Source organism: Embiotoca jacksoni, unplaced genomic scaffold (genome assembly GCF_022577435.1).
Source record: "Embiotoca jacksoni isolate LCO1_2020_lvr unplaced genomic scaffold, fEmbJac1.0.p SCAF_81, whole genome shotgun sequence".
Taxonomy (NCBI): Eukaryota; Metazoa; Chordata; class Actinopteri; family Embiotocidae; genus Embiotoca; species Embiotoca jacksoni.
In genome coordinates, this window is record NW_027185438.1 from 668,240 (window position 1) to 692,500 (window position 24,261).

The 24,261-nt window shown below is 37.9% G+C and overlaps 1 protein-coding gene across 4 annotated transcripts in view; it reads right to left on the bottom strand.

Moving 5' to 3' along the window:
* Positions 1 to 24,261, bottom strand: part of rad17 (RAD17 checkpoint clamp loader component) — a 55,735-nt gene that overhangs the window by 28,192 nt on the left and 3,282 nt on the right. For 2 of the 4 annotated variants that reach the window (XM_069139319.1, XM_069139316.1), the window contains exons 7-15: positions 21,465 to 21,590; positions 17,974 to 18,070; positions 17,367 to 17,478; positions 17,091 to 17,285; positions 16,704 to 16,801; positions 16,444 to 16,590; positions 16,094 to 16,222; positions 12,436 to 12,556; positions 11,868 to 11,925 (exon numbers count right to left, since the gene is read on the bottom strand). In XM_069139319.1, the coding sequence (XP_068995420.1) occupies positions 11,868 to 11,925; positions 12,436 to 12,556; positions 16,094 to 16,222; positions 16,444 to 16,590; positions 16,704 to 16,801; positions 17,091 to 17,285; positions 17,367 to 17,478; positions 17,974 to 18,070; positions 21,465 to 21,590 (1,083 nt within the window). The remainder of the gene's footprint in view (positions 1 to 11,867; positions 11,926 to 12,435; positions 12,557 to 16,093; positions 16,223 to 16,443; positions 16,591 to 16,703; positions 16,802 to 17,090; positions 17,286 to 17,366; positions 17,479 to 17,973; positions 18,071 to 21,464; positions 21,591 to 24,261) is intronic. The other 2 variants (XM_069139317.1, XM_069139318.1) reach the window with 2 other exon arrangements.

A 24,261-nucleotide genomic window follows, 5' to 3' on the forward strand; every position in this document is an offset into this window, starting at 1 on the left:
TATCTGTATCATCTCCACTATAAATATCATCTCTACTATCTGTATCATCTCTACTATAAATATTATCTCTACTATAAATATCATCTCTACTATCTGTATAATCTCCACTATAAATATCATCTCTACTATCTGTATCATCTCTACTATAAATATCATTTCTACTATAAACATCATCTCTACTATAAATATCATCTCTACTATAAATATAATCTCAACTATAAATATCATCTCTACTATCTGTATCATCTCTACTATAAATATCATCTCTACTGTAAATATCATCTCTACTATCTGTATCATCTCTACTGTAAATATCATCTCTACTATCTGTATCATCTCTACTATAAATATCATCTCTACTATCTGTATCATCTCTACTATCTGTATCATCTCTACTATAAATATCATCTCTACTATAAATATCATCTCTACTATAAATATAATCTCAACTATAAATATCATCTCTACTATCTGTATCATCTCTACTATCTGTATCATCTCTACTATAAGTATCATCTCTACTGTAAATATCATCTCTACTATAAATATCACCTCTACTATAAATATCATCTCTACTATCTGTATCATCTCTACTATAAGTATCATCTCTACTGTAAATATCATCTCTACTATAAATATCACCTCTACTATAAATATCATCTCTACTATCTGTATCATCTCTACTATAAATATCATCTCTATTATCTGTATCATCTCTACTATAAATATCATCTCTACTATCTGTATGATCTCTACTATAAATATTATCTCTACTATAAGTATCATCTCTACTATAAATATTATCTCTACTATAAGTATCATCTCTACTATAAATATTATCTCTACTATAAATATCATCTCTACTATCTGTATCATCTCTACTATAAATATCATCTCTACTATCTGTATCATCTCTACTATAAATATCATCTCTACTATAAATATCATCTCTACTATAAATATAATCTCAACTATAAATATCATCTCTACTATCTGTATCATCTCTACTATCTGTATCATCTCTACTATAAGTATCATCTCTACTGTAAATATCATCTCTACTATAAATATCACCTCTACTATAAATATCATATCTACTATCTGTATCATCTCTACTATAAATATCATCTCTATTATCTGTATCATCTCTACTATAAATATCATCTCTACTATCTGTATGATCTCTACTATAAATATTATCTCTACTATAAGTATCATCTATACTATAAATATTATCTCTACTATAAGTATCCTCTACTATAAATATTATCTCTACTATAAATATCATCTCTACTATCTGTATGATCTCTACTATAAATATTATCTCTACTATAAATATCATCTCTACTATCTGTATGATCTCTACTGTAAATATCATCTCTACTATAAATATCACCTCTACTATAAATATCATCTCTACTATCTGTATCATCTCTACTATAAATATCATCTCTATTATCTGTATCATCTCTACTATAAATATCATCTCTACTATCTGTATGATCTTTACTATAAATATTATCTCTACTATAAGTATCATCTCTACTATAAATATTATCTCTACTATAAGTACCATCTCTACTATAAATATTATCTCTACTATAAATATCATCTCTACTATCTGTATGATCTCTACTATAAATATTATCTCTACTATAAGTATCATCTCTACTATCTGTATGATCTCTACTATAAATATTATCTCTACTATAAGTATCATCTCTACTATCTGTATGATCTCTACTATAAATATCATCTCTACTATAAATATCATCTCTACTATCTGTATCATCTCTACTATAAATATTATCTCTACTATAAATATCATCTCTACTATCTGTATGATCTCTACTATAAATATTATCTCTACTAACTGTATCATCTCTACTATAAATATCATTTCTACTATAAATATCATCTCTACTATAAATATCATCTCTACTATAAATATAATCTCAACTATAAATATCATCTCTACTATCTGTATCATCTCTACTATAAATATCATCTCTACTGTAAATATCATCTCTACTATCTGTATCATCTCTACTGTAAATATCATCTCTACTATCTGTATCATCTCTACTATAAATATCATCTCTACTATCTGTATCATCTCTACTATAAATATCATCTCTACTATAAATATCACCTCTACTATAAATATCATCTCTACTATCTGTATCATCTCTACTATAAATATCATCTCTATTATCTGTATCATCTCTACTATAAATATCATCTCTACTATCTGTATGATCTCTACTATAAATATTATCTCTACTATAAGTATCATCTCTACTGTAAATATTATCTCTACTATAAGTATCATCTCTACTATAACTATTATCTCTACTATAAATATCATCTCTACTATCTGTATCATCTCTACTATAAATATCATCTCTACTATCTGTATCATCTCTACTATAAATATCATCTCTACTATCTGTATCATCTCTACTATCTGTATCATCTCTACTATAAGTATCATCTCTACTGTAAATATCATCTCTACTATAAATATCACCTCTACTATAAATATCATCTCTACTATCTGTATCATCTCTACTATAAATATCATCTCTATTATCTGTATCATCTCTACTATAAATATCATCTCTACTATCTGTATGATCTCTACTATAAATATTATCTCTACTATAAGTATCATCTATACTATAAATATTATCTCTACTATAAGTATCCTCTACTATAAATATTATCTCTACTATAAATATCATCTCTACTATCTGTATGATCTCTACTGTAAATATCATCTCTACTATAAATATCACCTCTACTATAAATATCATCTCTACTATCTGTATCATCTCTACTATAAATATCATCTCTATTATCTGTATCATCTCTACTATAAATATCATCTCTACTATCTGTATGATCTCTACTATAAATATTATCTCTACTATAAGTATCATCTCTACTATAAATATTATCTCTACTATAAGTACCATCTCTACTATAAATATTATCTCTACTATAAATATCATCTCTACTATCTGTATGATCTCTACTATAAATATTATCTCTACTATAAGTATCATCTCTACTATCTGTATGATCTCTACTATAAATATTATCTCTACTATAAGTATCATCTCTACTATCTGTATGATCTCTACTATAAATATCATCTCTACTATCTGTATCATCTCTACTATAAATATTATCTCTACTATAAATATCATCTCTACTATCTGTATGATCTCTACTATAAATATTATCTCTACTATAAGTATCATCTCTACTATAAATATCATCTCTACTATCTGTATCATCTCTACTATAAATATTATCTCTACTATCTGTATGATCTCTACTATAAATATCATCTCTACTATAAGTATCATCTCTACTATAAATATCATCTCTACTATCTGTATCATCTCTACTATAAATATTATCTCTACTATAAATATCATCTCTACTATCTGTATAATCTCCACTATAAATATCATCTCTACTAACTGTATCATCTCTACTATAAATATCATTTCTACTGTAAATATCATCTCTACTATAAATATCACCTCTACTATAAATATCATCTCTACTATCTGTATCATCTCTACTATAAGTATCATCTCTACTGTAAATATCATCTCTACTATAAATATCACCTCTACTATAAATATCATCTCTACTATCTGTATCATCTCTACTATAAATATCATCTCTATTATCTGTATCATCTCTACTATAAATATCATCTCTACTATCTGTATGATCTCTACTATAAATATTATCTCTACTATAAGTATCATCTCTACTATAAATATTATCTCTACTATAAGTATCATCTCTACTATAACTATTATCTCTACTATAAATATCATCTCTACTATCTGTATCATCTCTACTATAAATATCATCTCTACTATCTGTATCATCTCTACTATAAATATCATCTCTACTATCTGTATCATCTCTACTATCTGTATCATCTCTACTATAAGTATCATCTCTACTGTAAATATCATCTCTACTATAAATATCACCTCTACTATAAATATCATCTCTACTATCTGTATCATCTCTACTGTAAATATCATCTCTACTATCTGTATCATCTCTACTATAAATATCATCTCTACTATCTGTATCATCTCTACTATCTGTATCATCTCTACTATCTGTATCATCTCTACTATAAATATCATCTCTACTATAAATATCATCTCTACTATAAATATAATCTCAACTATAAATATCATCTCTACTATCTGTATCATCTCTACTATAAGTATCATCTCTACTGTAAATATCATCTCTACTATAAATATCACCTCTACTATAAATATCATCTCTATTATCTGTATCATCTCTACTATAAATATCATCTCTACTATCTGTATGATCTCTACTATAAATATTATCTCTACTATAAGTATCATCTCTACTATAAATATTATCTCTACTATAAGTATCATCTCTACTATAACTATTATCTCTACTATAAATATCATCTCTACTATCTGTATCATCTCTACTATAAATATCATCTCTACTATCTGTATCATCTCTACTATAAATATCATCTCTACTATCTGTATCATCTCTACTATCTGTATCATCTCTACTATAAGTATCATCTCTACTGTAAATATCATCTCTACTATAAATATCACCTCTACTATAAATATCATCTCTACTATCTGTATCATCTCTACTATAAATATCATCTCTATTATCTGTATCATCTCTACTATAAATATCATCTCTACTATCTGTATGATCTCTACTATAAATATTATCTCTACTATAAGTATCATCTATACTATAAATATTATCTCTACTATAAGTATCCTCTACTATAAATATTATCTCTACTATAAATATCATCTCTACTATCTGTATGATCTCTACTGTAAATATCATCTCTACTATAAATATCACCTCTACTATAAATATCATCTCTACTATCTGTATCATCTCTACTATAAATATCATCTCTATTATCTGTATCATCTCTACTATAAATATCATCTCTACTATCTGTATGATCTCTACTATAAATATTATCTCTACTATAAGTATCATCTCTACTATAAATATTATCTCTACTATAAGTACCATCTCTACTATAAATATTATCTCTACTATAAATATCATCTCTACTATCTGTATGATCTCTACTATAAATATTATCTCTACTATAAGTATCATCTCTACTATCTGTATGATCTCTACTATAAATATTATCTCTACTATAAGTATCATCTCTACTATCTGTATGATCTCTACTATAAATATCATCTCTACTATCTGTATCATCTCTACTATAAATATTATCTCTACTATAAATATCATCTCTACTATCTGTATGATCTCTACTATAAATATCATCTCTACTATAAGTATCATCTCTACTATAAATATCATCTCTACTATCTGTATCATCTCTACTATAAGTATCATCTCTACTATAAATATCATCTCTACTATCTGTATCATCTCTACTATAAATATTATCTCTACTATAAATATCATCTCTACTATCTGTATGATCTCTACTATCTGTATGATCTCTACTATAAGTATCATCTCTACTATAAATATCATCTCTACTATCTGTATCATCTCTACTATAAATATTATCTCTACTATCTGTATGATCTCTACTATAAATATCATCTCTACTATAAGTATCATCTCTACTATAAATATCATCTCTACTATCTGTATCATCTCTACTATAAATATTATCTCTACTATAAGTATCATCTCTACTATCTGTATGATCTCTACTATAAATATCATCTCTACTATAAATATCATCTCTACTATCTGTATGATCTCTACTATAAATATTATCTCTACTATAAGTATCATCTCTACTATCTGTATGATCTCTACTATAAATATTATCTCTACTATAAGTATCATCTCTACTATCTGTATGATCTCTACTATAAATATCATCTCTACTATAAATATCATCTCTACTATCTGTATCATCTCTACTATAAATATTATCTCTACTATAAATATCATCTCTACTATCTGTATGATCTCTACTATAAATATTATCTCTACTATAAGTATCATGTCTACTATAAATATCATCTCTACTATCTGTATCATCTCTACTATAAATATTATCTCTACTATCTGTATGATCTCTACTATAAATATCATCTCTACTATAAGTATCATCTCTACTATAAATATCATCTCTACTATCTGTATCATCTCTACTATAAATATTATCTCTACTATAAATATCATCTCTACTATCTGTATCATCTCTACTATAAATATCATCTCTACTATAAGTATCATCTCTACTATAAGTATCATCTCTACTATCTGTATCATCTCTACTATAAATATCATCTCTACTATAAGTATCATCTCTACTATCTGTATCATCTCAACTATAAATATCATCTCTACTATCTGTATCATCTCTACTATAAATATAATCTCAACTATAAATATCATCTCTACTATCTGTATCATCTCTACTATAAGTATCATCTCTACTGTAAATATCATCTCTACTATAAATATCACCTCTACTATAAATATCATCTCTACTATCTGTATCATCTCTACTATAAGTATCATCTCTACTGTAAATATCATCTCTACTATAAATATCACCTCTACTATAAATATCATCTCTACTATCTGTATCATCTCTACTATAAATATCATCTCTATTATCTGTATCATCTCTACTATAAATATCATCTCTACTATCTGTATGATCTCTACTATAAATATTATCTCTACTATAAGTATCATCTCTACTATAAATATTATCTCTACTATAAGTATCATCTCTACTATAACTATTATCTCTACTATAAATATCATCTCTACTATCTGTATCATCTCTACTATAAATATCATCTCTACTATCTGTATCATCTCTACTATAAATATCATCTCTACTATCTGTATCATCTCTACTATCTGTATCATCTCTACTATAAGTATCATCTCTACTGTAAATATCATCTCTACTATAAATATCACCTCTACTATAAATATCATCTCTACTATCTGTATCATCTCTACTATAAATATCATCTCTATTATCTGTATCATCTCTACTATAAATATCATCTCTACTATCTGTATGATCTCTACTATAAATATTATCTCTACTATAAGTATCATCTATACTATAAATATTATCTCTACTATAAGTATCCTCTACTATAAATATTATCTCTACTATAAATATCATCTCTACTATCTGTATGATCTCTACTGTAAATATCATCTCTACTATAAATATCACCTCTACTATAAATATCATCTCTACTATCTGTATCATCTCTACTATAAATATCATCTCTATTATCTGTATCATCTCTACTATAAATATCATCTCTACTATCTGTATGATCTCTACTATAAATATTATCTCTACTATAAGTATCATCTCTACTATAAATATTATCTCTACTATAAGTACCATCTCTACTATAAATATTATCTCTACTATAAATATCATCTCTACTATCTGTATGATCTCTACTATAAATATTATCTCTACTATAAGTATCATCTCTACTATCTGTATGATCTCTACTATAAATATTATCTCTACTATAAGTATCATCTCTACTATCTGTATGATCTCTACTATAAATATCATCTCTACTATCTGTATCATCTCTACTATAAATATTATCTCTACTATAAATATCATCTCTACTATCTGTATGATCTCTACTATAAATATCATCTCTACTATAAGTATCATCTCTACTATAAATATCATCTCTACTATCTGTATCATCTCTACTATAAGTATCATCTCTACTATAAATATCATCTCTACTATCTGTATCATCTCTACTATAAATATTATCTCTACTATAAATATCATCTCTACTATCTGTATGATCTCTACTATCTGTATGATCTCTACTATAAGTATCATCTCTACTATAAATATCATCTCTACTATCTGTATCATCTCTACTATAAATATTATCTCTACTATCTGTATGATCTCTACTATAAATATCATCTCTACTATAAGTATCATCTCTACTATAAATATCATCTCTACTATCTGTATCATCTCTACTATAAATATTATCTCTACTATAAGTATCATCTCTACTATCTGTATGATCTCTACTATAAATATCATCTCTACTATAAATATCATCTCTACTATCTGTATGATCTCTACTATAAATATTATCTCTACTATAAGTATCATCTCTACTATCTGTATGATCTCTACTATAAATATTATCTCTACTATAAGTATCATCTCTACTATCTGTATGATCTCTACTATAAATATCATCTCTACTATAAATATCATCTCTACTATCTGTATCATCTCTACTATAAATATTATCTCTACTATAAATATCATCTCTACTATCTGTATGATCTCTACTATAAATATTATCTCTACTATAAGTATCATGTCTACTATAAATATCATCTCTACTATCTGTATCATCTCTACTATAAATATTATCTCTACTATCTGTATGATCTCTACTATAAATATCATCTCTACTATAAGTATCATCTCTACTATAAATATCATCTCTACTATCTGTATCATCTCTACTATAAATATTATCTCTACTATAAATATCATCTCTACTATCTGTATCATCTCTACTATAAATATCATCTCTACTATAAGTATCATCTCTACTATAAGTATCATCTCTACTATCTGTATCATCTCTACTATAAATATCATCTCTACTATAAGTATCATCTCTACTATCTGTATCATCTCAACTATAAATATCATCTCTACTATCTGTATCATCTCTACTATAAATATCATCTCTACTATAAGTATCATCTCTACTATCTGTATCATCTCTACTATCTGTATCATCTCCACTATAAATATCATCTCTACTATCTGTATCATCTCTACTATAAGTATCATCTCTACTATCTGTATCATCTCTACTATAAATATCATCTCTACTATAAATATCATCTCTACTATAAATATAATCTCAACTATAAATATCATCTCTACTATCTGTATCATCTCTACTATAAATATCATCTCTACTATAAATATCATCTCAACTATAAATATCATCTCTACTATCTTTATCATCTCTACTATCTGTATCATCTCTACTATAAATATCATCTCTACTGTAAATATCATCTCTACTATCTGTATCATCTCTACTGTAAATATCATCTCTACTATAAATATCACCTCTACTATAAATATCATCTCTACTATCTGTATCATCTCTACTGTAAATATCATCTCTACTATAAATATCACCTCTACTATAAATATCATCTCTACTATCTGTATGATCTCTACTATAAATATTATCTCTACTATAAGTATCATCTCTACTATAAATATTATCTCTACTATCTGTATCATCTCTACTATAAATATTATCTCTACTATAAATATCATCTCTACTATCTGTATCATCTCCACTATAAATATCATCGCTACTATCTGTATCATCTCTACTATCTGTATCATCTCTACTATAAGTATCATCTCTACTATCTGTATCATCTCCACTATAAATATCATCTCTACTATCTGTATCATCTCTACTATAAATATCATCTCTACTATCTGTATAATTTCTACTATCTGTATCATCTCTACTATAAATATCATCTCTACTATAAGTATCATCTCTACTATCTGTATCATCTCTACTATAAATATCATCTCTACTATCTGTATCATCTCCACTATAAACATCATCTCTACTATCTGTATTATCTCTACTATAAATATCATCTCTACTATCTGTATCGTCTCTACTATCTGTATCATCTCCACTATAAATATCATCTCCACTATAAATATCATCTCTACTATCTGTATCATCTCTACTATAAATATCATCTCTACTATAAATATCATCTCTACTATCTGTATAATCTCCACTATAAATATCATCTCTACTATCTGTATCATCTCTACTATAAATATCATTTCTACTATAAATATCATCTCTACTATAAATATCATCTCTACTATAAATATAATCTCAACTATAAATATCATCTCTACTATCTGTATCATCTCTACTATAAATATCATCTCTACTGTAAATATCATCTCTACTATCTGTATCATCTCTACTATAAATATCATCTCTACTATAAATATCATCTCTACTATCTGTATCATCTCTACTATAAATATCATTTCTACTATAAATATCATCTCTACTATAAATATCATCTCTACTATAAATATAATCTCAACTATAAATATCATCTCTACTATCTGTATCATCTCTACTATAAGTATCATCTCTACTGTAAATATCATCTCTACTATAAATATCACCTCTACTATAAATATCATCTCTACTATCTGTATCATCTCTACTATAAATATCATCTCTATTATCTGTATCATCTCTACTATAAATATCATCTCTACTATCTGTATGATCTCTACTATAAATATTATCTCTACTATAAGTATCATCTCTACTATAAATATTATCTCTACTATAAGTATCATCTCTACTATAAATATTATCTCTACTATAAATATCATCTCTACTATCTGTATCATCTCTACTATAAATATCATCTCTACTATAAATATCATCTCTACTATAAATATAATCTCAACTATAAATATCATCTCTACTATCTGTATCATCTCTACTATCTGTATCATCTCTACTATAAGTATCATCTCTACTGTAAATATCATCTCTACTATAAATATCACCTCTACTATAAATATCATCTCTACTATCTGTATCATCTCTACTATAAATATCATCTCTATTATCTGTATCATCTCTACTATAAATATCATCTCTACTATCTGTATGATCTCTACTATAAATATTATCTCTACTATAAGTATAATCTCTACTATAAATATTATCTCTACTATAAGTATCATCTCTACTATAAATATTATCTCTACTATAAATATCATCTCTACTATCTGTATGATCTCTACTATAAATATTATCTCTACTATAAATATCATCTCTACTATCTGTATGATCTCTACTATAAATATTATCTCTACTATAAGTATCATCTCTACTATCTGTATGATCTCTACTATAAATATTATCTCTACTATAAGTATCATCTCTACTATCTGTATGATCTCTACTATAAATATCATCTCTACTATAAATATCATCTCTACTATCTGTATCATCTCTACTATAAATATTATCTCTACTATCTGTATGATCTCTACTATAAATATCATCTCTACTATAAGTATCATCTCTACTATAAATATCATCTCTACTATCTGTATCATCTCTACTATAAATATTATCTCTACTATAAATATCATCTCTACTATCTGTATCATCTCTACTATAAATATCATCTCTACTATCTGTATCATCTCTACTATAAATATCATCTCTCAAATTAATTAAATTGTTCTGCTCTATAGCTATCTGTTTTATTAGTGGACTTTCAACAAATAAAGTTTGATTAATTGATTGATTGATTGGCACTTGGTTTCACTAACAGACTGACATCTTCAGATGAAAGAGCTCCGTCCTTCACTGCTTTATGTTTGATCCTGTAATTAAAAGTTTTGTTGACGTGGATACAGAACCTGCTTGATCACAACTGATCCACTTTAAAAATCAATCAATAATACTGTTCACACTATGAACAGTGGTAACACTGTTAAGGTTTAAAGAACATCTCAGGTTTTATCAGAGGACCTCAAGGTCACAACCAGCTTCACACGGACAAAACCGAGAGGTCAAAGGTCACAGAGCAGGACTCATCAAGGACCATGAGCTTCAGTACGTGCTGCTGTCAGAGATATGATGCAGGGCAGAGACTCTGGGTCGTAATGAATATTATAATTGCAGAAGATTAAGTGTGATCTGTACCTGCCGGCGAACCTCCTCAGAGACATCTGTCCAACATCCTGGACGAAGGTGATCTGGGCTGAGACACAAAACACACATTAATACAACATCACTAACTTTCAATAGACACCATCAAATTCTAAATGAGCAGATATTCATCATAAAACAATAAAACTTCTCAGTTTCAGCATCTGATAAGTTGTGTTTGGTCCATTTCTATTAAATATTTAGTTTACTGGATTTACAATCATCACTTTCTGCTTTTATTTACATTTTAAACAACGTCACTACTTTTTTTTTTATAAAAAACACAGATGTTGCTGTGGAGGCTGATGAGCTGTGATCAGCTGTGATCAGCTGTGATCAGCTGTGATCAAATCTACTGAGGAACATGAAGTCTACAGTAACTTAGCAGGCAGTGAATGATGTAAACACTGATGATCACAGCAGGTCACAACTAGGTCTGCTTTTAACTGCTCTGTGTGTGTGTGTGTGTGTGTGTGTGTGTGTGTGTGTGTGTGTGTGTGTGTGTGTGTGTGTGTGTGGGTGTGTGTGTGTGTGTGTGTGTGTGTGTGTGTCTGTGTGTTACCCTGGTTCCTCAGAGGACAGGTGAGTTTGTCCAGGTAGGGCAGCAGCTCCGTCTGCAGGTTGACAGGAGTCAGAGAGAAACTCCTGAACAGAGTCTCAGCAGCGACGCAGTTGTCATGGTGCTGAGGACAACAGAGAAGTCACTACATTCAGTATCTACCGTTATAGGACAGGTGGACGGGAGGACAGGGGGACCGTCTTAAGTTGTTAAGTAGAGGACAGGTAGTGGACGGTAGAGACAGTAGAGGACGGTAAAGGACAAAAGAGGACGGTAGAGGACAGAAGAGGATGGTAAAGAAGGTAGAGGACAGTAGAGACAGTAGAGGACGGTAAAGGACAAAAGAGGAAGGTAGAGGAGAGAGCAGGATGGTAGAGACAGTAGATGACGGAAGCAGACGGTAGAGGACGGTAGAGATCAGAGGACGTAAGACGACGGTAGAGACAGTAGAGGATGGTAGAGACAGTAGAGGACAGGTAGTGGATGGTAGAGACGGTAGAGGACGGTAAAGGACGAAAGAGGAAGGTAGAGGACAGAAGAGGGCAGGAGAGACAGTAGAGGACAGTAGAGGATGGTAAAGAAGGTAGAGGACAGTAGATGACGGAAAAGGACAGTAGAAGACAGAAGAGGACAAGTAATGGACGGGAGAGACACTAGAGGATGGTGGATACAGTAGAGGACAAGTAGTGGACGGTAGAGACGGTAGAGGACGGTAAAGGACGAAAGAGGAAGGTAGAGGACAGAAGAGGGCGGTAGAGACAGTAGAGGACAGAAGAGGATGGTAAAGAAGGTAGAGGACAGTAGAGACAGTAGATGACGGAAAAGGACGGTAGAGACAGTAGAGGACAGAAGCAGACGGAAGGGGGAGTAGAGGATGGAAGAGACAGTAGAGGACGGAAAAGGACAGAAGTGGACGGTAGAGGACAGAATAGGATGGTAGAGGATGGAAGCAGACGGTAGAGACAGTAGAGGACGGAAGAGACAGTAGAGGACAGGTAGTGGACCGTAGAGACAGAACAGGACGGAAGAGTCAATATAGGACAGTAGAGACAATAGAAGACAGAAGAGGACGGTAGAGACAGAACAGGACAAGTAATGGACGGGAGAGACAGTAGAGGATGGTAGAGACAGTACAGGACGGAAGAGGATGGTACAGGACGGAAGAGACAGTACAGGATGGTAGAGACAGTAGAGGAGAGAAGAGGATGGTAGAGGACAGAAAAGGATGGTAGAGGACAGAAACAGACGGTAGAGTCAGTAGAGGACGGAAGAGACAGTAGAGGACAGGTAGTGGACTGTAGAGACAGAACAGGACGGAAGAGACAGTGCAGGACGGAAGAGTCAGTAGAGGATGGTAGAGGACGGTAGAGACAGTAGAGGACGGAAGAGACAGTAGAGGACAGGTAGTTGACGGTAGAGACAGTACAGGACGGAAGAGGTTGGTACGGGACAGTAGAGGACAGAATAGGATGGAAGCAGACTGTAGAGACAGTAGAGGACAGTAAAGGACGAAAGAGGAAGGTAGAGGACAGAAGAGGACAAGTAATGGACGGGAGAGACAGTAGAGGATGGTAGAGACAGTAGAGGACAAGTAGTGGACGGTAGAGACAGTACAGGACGGAAGAGGATGGTACAGTACAGGACGGTAGAGACAGTAGAGGACAGAAGTGGATGGTAGAGGACAGAAGAGACAGTAGAGGACGGAAAAGACAGTAGAGGACAGGTAGTGGACTGTAGAGACAGAACAGGACAGAAGAGACAGTGCAGGACAGAAGAGTCAGTAGAGGACAGGTAGAGGATGGTAGAGACAGTAGAGGACGGAAGAGGTTGGTACGGGACAGTAGAGGACAGAATAGGACGGAAGCAGACTGTAGAGACAGTAGAGGACAGTAGAAGACGGAAGAGGAAGGTAGAGGACATTAGAGACAGAAGAGGACAAGTAATGGACGGGAGAGACAGTAGAGGATGGTAGAGACAGTAGAGGACAAGTAGTGGACGGTAGAGACAGTACAGGACGGAAGAGGATGGTACAGTACAGGACGGTAGAGACAGTAGAGGACAGAAGTGGATGGTAGAGGACAGAAGAGACAGTAGAGGACGGAAAAGACAGTAGAGGACAGGTAGTGGACTGTAGAGACAGAACAGGACGGAAGAGACAGTGCAGGACAGAAGAGTCAGTAGAGGACAGGTAGAGGATGGTAGAGACAGTAGAGGACGGAAGAGGTTGGTACGGGACAGTAGAGGACAGAATAGGACGGAAGCAGACTGTAGAGACAGTAGAGGACAGTAGAAGACGGAAGAGGAAGGTAGAGGACATTAGAGACAGAAGAGGACAAGTAATGGACGGGAGAGACAGTAGAGGATGGTAGAGACAGTAGAGGACAAGTAGTGGACGGTAGAGACAGTACAGGACGGAAGAGGATGGTACAGTACAGGACGGTAGAGACAGTAGAGGACAGAAGTGGATGGTAGAGGACAGAAGAGACAGTAGAGGACGGAAAAGACAGTAGAGGACAGGTAGTGGACTGTAGAGACAGAACAGGACGGAAGAGACAGTGCAGGACAGAAGAGTCAGTAGAGGACAGGTAGAGGATGGTAGAGACAGTAGAGGACGGAAGCGGTTGGTACTGGAGAGTAGAGATAGTAGAGGACGGAAAAGGACAGAAGTGGACGGTAGAGGAGAGTAGAGACAGAAGAGGATGGTAGAGGACAGAAAAGGACGGTAGAGGACTGAGGCAGACAGTAGAGACAGTAGAGAACGGAAGGACAGCAGAGGACGGTAGAGGACAGTAGAGACAGAAGAGGATGGTAGAGGACAGTAGAGTACAGGTAGTGGACGGTAGAGACAGTCGATGACAGAAGCAGATGATGGAGGACAGTAAAGACAGAAGAGGACAGAAGCAGACGGTAGAGACAGTACAGGACAGAAGAGGATGGTACAGGACGGTAGAGGACGGAAACAGACAGTAGAGACAGTAGAGGACGGTAAAGGACGAAAGAGGATGGTAGAGGACAGAAGAGGACAGAAAAGGACAGTAGAGGACGGAGGCAGACGGTAGAGACAGCAGAGGACAGGTAGTGGACGGTACAGACAGTACAGGATGGAAGAGACAGTAGAGGACAGAAAAGGAGGGTAGAGGACAGTCGAGAAAGTAGAGGACGGACAAGACAGTAGAGGACAGGTACTGGATGGTAGACACAGTAGAGGACGGTAGAGGCAGTAGAGAATGGAAGCAGACAGTAGAAGACGGTAGATACAGTAGAGGACAGAAAAGGACGGTAAAGGACAGAAGAGGACAGGTAGTGGACGGTACAGAGACAGTAGAGGACGGTAGAGACAACAGAGGATGGAAGCAGACAGTAGAAGACGGTAGATACAGTAGAGGACGGAGGAGGACGGTAGAGGACAGAAAAGGACGGTAGAGGACGCCTCATATCTTTCTTTCCTTTGACTGACTGCAGTCTCAAACAAACAGAGAAACTTCAGATGAATATGATAATCTGTTTTTATGTTTTAGATGCAGTCTGCAGAGTTTCTGGGATTTCTTCACGCAGGTCCAACTTCAACAGCTTCTTCCGAGGACACAGCAGCAAGGACATGTGGTTTAAACCTGTCCTGGAGCTTAAACCCTCCACATCCACTAACACAGCAGCATCTTACCTTCTTGCTGACCAGCAGCCAGCTGGGTTTGTGCAGCGGTCTGAAGCCCACACAGACCTGCTGAGAGTTGGAGTGAAGGAGTCCTCTGGTTGCCACTGAACACCCATAATCCTCCAGGGCACCGCGGCTCTGGAACAACACAGACAGCAGGAGTTAATGATCAGTCAGTCTGCAGGGAGGATGTTAACACACAATGTCAGTCACACACACAGTGAAGAGGTCTGTCTGTCACAGGTCAGATGTCAGAGGTCAGCTCCACCACACAGAGAGGACAGCTACACCTTCACTATAAATGACAACATGTCCTGATCTGTGTTATCAGTCTATGATATGTCTGGAGGAGGACTGACCGTCCAATCAGCAGTCAGGAGGTCGGCGTCAGACAGGTACTCGCTGGCTCGGTCCACGTCCTCCACCTCAGAGAAGAAGTCCAGGTAGTTCTGGTGCAGGTAGAGACTGAAGAACTCCCCAGACAGGTGGGACCGCTCCACCACCACCTGGGACAGAGACAGTGGGACAGACAGGTTGAACAGAGAGACAGGTGGACAGTAGAGAGACAGGGGGACATAGACAGGTGGACAGGAAGTGCAGCAGAGATGTCCATGTGTACCTCAGGGTTGATGAGTAGTGGCTCTCTGTGATGATGTGACAGGTGAGATGGTAGAACAGGTAGATCTCCAGCTGCTGCCCCGCCTCCATGACTCTCTCCTGTTGAAGACAACCAGATGGTTATTATTCAATCACAGCAGCAGTCAGATTCAGAAACCAGACTGTTCTTCTCCAGCAGCGGGGAGGTGAGACAGACACACTACATGTATCCAGAGGATGCGTTCACTGCCATCCTGACTCTTGTCATGACAGAGATCTAACACACATCAGATCTAACACACATCAGATCTAACACACATCAGATCTAACACACATCAGATCTAACACACATCAGATCTAACACACATCAGATCTAACATACATCAGATCAGCGGGAGGTGAGACTCACGTTTGCAGTGCAGGATCTTCCCCAGAGCTCTGAACAGGAACAGAGAAGCATCTTTCCCTCCAACAGGCTGCTCCTCCTCCTCCGCCTCCTTTGTCGGTCTGGACATCTTCTTTCTCTGGTTGGTTCTGGACATGCCCCTCCCCCGTGATGTCACCGCTCTGTTCGTCCTCCACAGCCCCCTCTCCAGCGACGTGTCTGAAAGTCACAACAAGCCAGCAGGGGGTTCAGATGTGAGGGTTCATGGTGCATTCAGGTGTTCTGTGGACTCAGTCTGACCTGGGAGGGATGAGAACTGGAGGCTGTTGATGGCACTGCGAACATCTCCTGAGCTTCCTGAACACAGCGACTCCAACAGAGCCTGGTCGGGAACGCACATCCTCCCACAGCTCTGCAGACACACAGAGAAATACACACTCAGAGACACACACAGAGAAATACACACTCAGAGACACACACAGAGAAATACACACTCAGAGACACACAGAGAAATACACACTCAGAGACACACACACTCAGAGACACACACAGAGAAATACACACTCAGAGACACACAGAGAAATACACACTCAGAGACACACACTCAGATACACACAGAGAAATACACACACTCAGAGAAATACACACTCAGAGACACACACAGAGAAATACACACTCAGAGACACACAGAGAAATACACACTCAGAGACACACACTCAGACACACACACTCAGAGACACACACAGAGAAATACACACTCAGAGACACACACAGAGAAATATACACTCAGAGAGACACAGAGAAATACACACTCAGAGACACACAGAGAGAAATACACACTCAGAGACACACAGAGAGAAATACACACTCAGAGACACACACAGAGAAATACACTGAGGGAGGAAACCTGTGGACAGCTGCAGCTGCTCCTCACCTGTCCTGCCTCCTGCATGGAGATACTCGTTAGGACCTTCATCATTGTGGTTGGAGCCACCGGGTTGAAGCTGCAACCAGAGACAACAGGACATGAAGCACTGCACTTCCTGTAACTGGCCTCCAGAGGGAGTTTAACCTCCATCAGTCAGGTGGTCCTCACCTGCAGCTCTGCTCTGTTGCTCATACATCTCATTTCTCTCTACTTTGTACTGCTACTATGAATCAAAGCCAAATTTCAAAATAAAAGCCTTTCAGAAATGGAAGAGTTGAAGCTCATTGATCTACTGGATGTTTTTAATGTTTAATAATAACTCCACTTCATGTCTCCGACCACTTCTTTATCTCTGACTCTCTCAAACTGACAACCTGACCACATCAACAGACTCTGGACCTGTCCGTCACAACATTCACTCCTCCTCTCCCTCCTCTCTGGCCTCCTCCTCCTCTCTGGCCTCCTCCTCCTCTCTGTGCTCCCAGAGAGCCACTATGAGAGCATCAGAAAGGAAATGTAGAAAATCTAACCACCCTGACGACCTGCTCACTTATCAATCTCTCCTCTCCTCTTTCTCTGCAGCCAAAAGCTCTTTCTACCAAACCAGAACTACATCCTCATTTTCCAACCCCAAAAACCTCTTCTCCATCTTCTCCATCTTCTCCAACCTCCTTGACCCCCCCCTCCCCCTCCCACCAAGCCACTTTGTCAACTACTTTACTAAAAAGATAGATGACATACGCTCCTCATTTTATAATCCATCTTCTATAACTACATGTCCATCATCTTCATCTCCTTCACTTTCCTCTTTCACCTCCACGTCTCCCAATCAAGTTGTTACCTTGGTAACCTCCACCCCCCCCCCCTCCCCATCCCATCTCATTATCCAGTGTATTGCTCCAGACCTTCTTCCTTTTCTCTCCATCTCATCAACTCTTCTCTGTCAACGGTCTGTTTCCTGAACTCTCTGAAGGAGAGAGTGAACCCTCTCCTGAAGAAACCCCCCCTCAACCCGTCTGAAGTAAACAACTACAGACCGTCTCTCTTCTTCCCTTTCTTTCTAAAACTCTGGAGCGAGCTATCTTTAACCAACTCTCCTCCTATCTCCACCATAATAACCTTCTTGACCACCAGTCTGGTTTCAACAGACCACTCAACAGAGACGGTCCTCCTTCTGTCTCTGAGCAGCTTCACACAGCTAGAGCAGCCTCTCTGTCCTCTGTCCTGATCCTTCTAGACCTTCTGCTGCATTTGACACAGTGAACCACCAGATCCTTCTTTCCTCCTTCAGGACCTCGGTGTCTCTCTGCTCTCTCCCTGTTCTCATCCTACCTCAACGACCTCACCTACCGGAGAACTTGGAGAAGATCTGTGTCTGAACCTTGTCCTCTCACTACTGGTGTCCCTCAAGGCTCCGTCCCGGGTCCCCTCCTCTTCTCTCTGTACACCAACTCTCTCGGCTCTGTCCTTCACTCACATGGCTTTTCCTACCACAGCTATGCTGATGACACCCAACTGATCCTCTCTTTTCCAGATCTGAAACACAGGTAGCAGCATGAATCTCTGTCTGTCTGACTGACATCTCTCAGTGGATGTCCTCACACCACCTGGAAATCAACCTCCACAAGACCGACCTGCTCTTCCTTCCAGAGAAAGACTCTCCCACCCTCGACCTGACTACTACCTTCAACAACTCTGTTATCCCGACCCTGACTGATAAGAACCTCAGAGACACTCGACAGTCAACTCTCTCTTACTGCCAACATCACTGCAACAACACGTTCCTGTAGATACATGCTGCACAACATCAGGAGAATACGTCCTCTTCTCACTCAGAAGGAGGTGAAGGCTCTGGTCCAGGTTCTGGTCTAGGTTCTGGTCCAGGCTCTGGTCCACGTTCTGGTCATCTCACATCTAGACTACTGTAACTCCCTCCTGGCAGGTCGACCTGTTAGTACCATTCGTCCTCTGCAGCTCATCCAGAATGCCGCAGCTCGACTGGTCTTTAACCTCCCGAAATTCACTCACACTACTCTGCTCCTCGTCCTCCTCGTCCTCCATCCAGGACATGGTCCAACCCTACATCCCAGCCCCTCCCTCCGCTCTGCTTCTACCAATCAGCTTGTTGCTCCTCACTGAGTTAAACACTCTACTAAACCAGGACTGTTTGCTGTCCTGACTCCTAAATGGTAGAATGAGCTCCAACGACATCAGGAAGCCGAAACTCTGAACATCTTCCACCACAAACTAAAAACACATCTCTTCCTCCTTTACCTTGAACAGTAGAACTTTAGTATCTTAAAATATAACTTACTGATAGAACTTTGTAGTTTGGCTTTCTGGAAGAAATTGTATTTTCTTGATTCCTGTTGTTCTGGTTTTGAACCCTCATGGTTGAAATGAACTTATTGTAAGTCGCTTTGGATAAAAGAGTCAGATAAATGTAATGTAATGTGACAGAACTGTGATGGAGCAGCTGGAAATAATTTAGTTAATACAATTTCTGCCCTGTATGACAACAACATGGAGCTGTTGGACTGATGACTCAGCGACAAACAACAGGACGTTAACCTGATTTTATGGAGTCACAGGTGGAAGAAGAACTGAGTTTACATCAGAAGCAGACAGAGCAGATAGGATGGAGAGCATCTTTAAAAATATGTTATAATATACTGAAACTCAGGCAGCAGATATAAATAACTGAACTGAACTGAACTGAAACTGGAAGGTAAACAGAGTCTCTGTTGTTCCTGAAGCTTGTAATGTCTCCCGTATGACACGTTCTGCTGCATCAGCAGGTTCTATCAGTCTGTGTGTCATTAAAGTGTCTGAAAGTAAATCAGGTGCTGAATACATGACAGCAGTGTATGTTTGTTCGTGTATTTCCTTCCTCATATATGTCACAGTAAGTCATCCCTCCTACAACAGCCGCAACTGAACGGACTCTGACGGTCTCTAACAGACTCTGACGGACTCTGACGGTCTCTGACGGACGCTAACAGACTCTGACGGTCTCTAACAGACTCTGACGGTCTCTAACAGACTCTGATGGACTCTGACGGTCTCTAACAGACTCTGACGGTCTCTAACGGACTCTGACGGTCTCTAACAGACTCTGACGGTCTCTAACAGACTCTGACGGTCTCTGACGGTCTCTAACAGACTCTGACGGACTCTAACAGACTCTGACGGACTCTGACGGTCTCTAACAGACTCTGACGGTCTCTAACAGACTCTGACGGACTCTGACGGTGACGGACTCTAACAGACTCTGACGGACTCTGACGGTCTCTAACAGACTCTGACGGACTCTGACGGACTCTAACAGACTCTGACGGACTCTGACGGTCTCTAACAGACTCTGACGGTCTCTAACAGACTCTGACGGTCTTTGACGGACTCTGACGGTCTCCGACAGTCTCTAATGTGTTTGTTCATGAAGCCCTGCGTCTCAGGCTGCAGGTTAATACCTGATGTTGCAGATGTTCAGCTCCTCCTGGATCTCTCTGGGGAACAGGAAGCGTGAGCTGCTGTGTCCACTCAGACTGTCCGACACGATAAACACCAGGGGACATTGACTGGTCCTCACGAAGCACCTGGAAGACACAGAGCAGGGCAAAGTATATTTCTGTCCGGAACTCTGTAGAGGACGGACAGACATCTGTCCTGAAGTCCATAGAGGACGGACGTCTGTCCTGAACTCTGTAGAGGATAGACGTCCTTTAGGTTAGGTTAGGTAGTTACTTTATTAATCCCAGAGGGGAAATTTTTTCGCTACAGCAGCATACAGGAAGCAATAAGATAATAATAGAATAATAGAAAAGCAATAAAATAGCATTAAAATATAAAATACACAGTATATACAGTACAGTATATATCTATATATATTATATACAAACAAACCAAGACACACAGTCAACAGTGTTATTGTACTGTGATGGATTTTGCCAGAGGTGAGTTATTGTACAGTCTTATTGCGGTCGGCAGGAATGATCTCCTGTATCAGGAATGATCTCCTGTATCAGGAATGATCTCTTGTATCAGGAATGATCTCCTGTATCAGGAATGATCTCTTGTATCAGGAATGATCTCTTGTATCAGGAATGATCTCCTGTATCAGGAATGATCTCCTGTATCAGGAATGATCTCCTGTATCTGGAATGATCTCCTGTATCAGGAATGATCTCCTGTATCTGTCCTTGTGACAGCGGAGCTGAATGAGTCTTTTGGAGAATGTCCTCCTCTGACCCTGCAGCAGGTGGAGAGGGTGGTCAGGATTATCCAATATGGACAATAGTTTGTTCAGCGTCCTCCTCTTCACCACCTTTTCCAGGCTGTCCAGTTTGTAGCCGATGATGGAGCCGGCCTTCTTAACCAGTTTGTTAAGTCTGTTGGTGTCTCCTGCTCCAATGCTGCTCCCCCAGCAGACCACAGAGAAGTACAGTTCACTGGCCACAACAGATGGTAGAACATCTCCAACATCTCGCTGCACATATTGAAGGATCGAAGTTTCCTCAAGAAAAAGAGTCGACTCATCCCCTTCTTGTAGACAGCGTTGATGTTGGTCTTCCAGTTCAGTCTGTTGTCATGGAGACACCAGGTACTTGTACTCCTCCACCATGTCCACCTCCTCTCCCAGAACTCTCAGCGGTTGTGGAGCCGTCGTCTTCCTCCTGAAGTCGACCACCATCTCTCTGGTCTTGGCCACGTTCAGGAGCAGGTGATTTCTTCCCGCCCACTCCACAAAGTCCTCCACTACTGCCCTGTACTCCTCCTCCCGTCCATCCCTTATACACCGTCCACTGACTCCTCCTCCCGTCCATCCCTTATACACCGTCCACTGACTCCTCCTCCCGTCCATCCCTTATACACCGTCCACTGCAGAGTCATCAGAGAACTTCTGCAGATGTCTTGACTCTGAGTTGTTCTGGAAGTCAGTTGTGTAGAAGGTGAACAGGAAGGAGACAGAACAGTTCCCTGTGGAGCTCCAGTACCACTGACCACCGTATCAGACAGCACACTGCCCAGACGGACAAACTGTGGTCTGCCTGTCAGGTAGTCAGTGATCCAGGAGACGGTGGACGTGTCCACCCCCACCACCTGCAGCTTCTCACTCAGCAGCAGTGGTTGGATGGTGTTGAATGCACTGGAGAAATCAAAGAAAGTGATTCTCACAGATTCACCGGTTCCATCCAGGTGAGACTGAGCTCGTTGCAGCAGGTAGATGATGTCGTCGTCCACTCCCACATGAGGCTGGTACGCAAATTGTAGAGGGTCCAGAGAAGATTTCACCAGCGGCCTGAGGTGGGCCAAGACCAGCCTCTCCAGCACCTTCATCACATGAGATGTGAGGGCAACCGGTCGGTCGTCGTTGAAGCCGGATGGAGTCGTCTTCTTAGGGACTGGAACCAGGCAGGACGTCTTCCACAGCACCGGGACCTCCTCCTGCTGGACCTACCAGGGGGGGGGGGCAGTAGTACTGTATGCATCCATGGCATTAGCATCCAGTAGGTCCAGAGTTTTATTTTTCCTTGTGGGGCAGTTAATATACTGGTGCAAAGTTGGCAGTACTTTATCCAGACTGGTTAAAGTCTCCAGTAACTAACAAAAATGCACCGGGATGCTGAGTCTGAAGTTTGGACACAGTGGAGTAGATGGTGTCCACTGCTGCCTCTACGTCAGCTGATGGAGGAACGTACACAGCGATAACAATGGCGGACGTGAACTCCCTCGGTAAATAATACGGACGCATCCCCACGGCTAGAAGTTCAATGTCCGGGCTACAGAAACGTTCCTTCAAACACGTGGTCGGGATTACACCACCTCTCGTTCACATAGACTTCAATCCCTCCACCTTTCTTCTTGCAGCTCCGAACAACGTCTCCGTCCCCCCGAACAGTCCTGAAGCCGGGTACGGCCGCGCTGTGGTCCGGGAGATGTGAGTGCAGCCATGTCTTGGTGAAACACATGATGCTGCACTCCCGGTACTCTCTCTGGGTCTTTACCAGCGCCGAGCTCGTCCGTCTTGTTGACCAACGACCTCACGTTCCCCATTAAGATCTCCGGTACCGCTGGTTTATATCTCCTCCTCTTCACCTTCATCTTAGCTCCAGCTCTGTAACCCTGCCGTCTTCTCCGAAGTTCAACGGGGATCTCAGGCCTCGCTCCGGGCAGCAGCAGTAGAGGTCTACTCAGCGCGATCAGCTGATCACGAGAGTAAACAATAACAATGCCCCCATCCAGAAACGTGAAAAAATTACGGTCCAT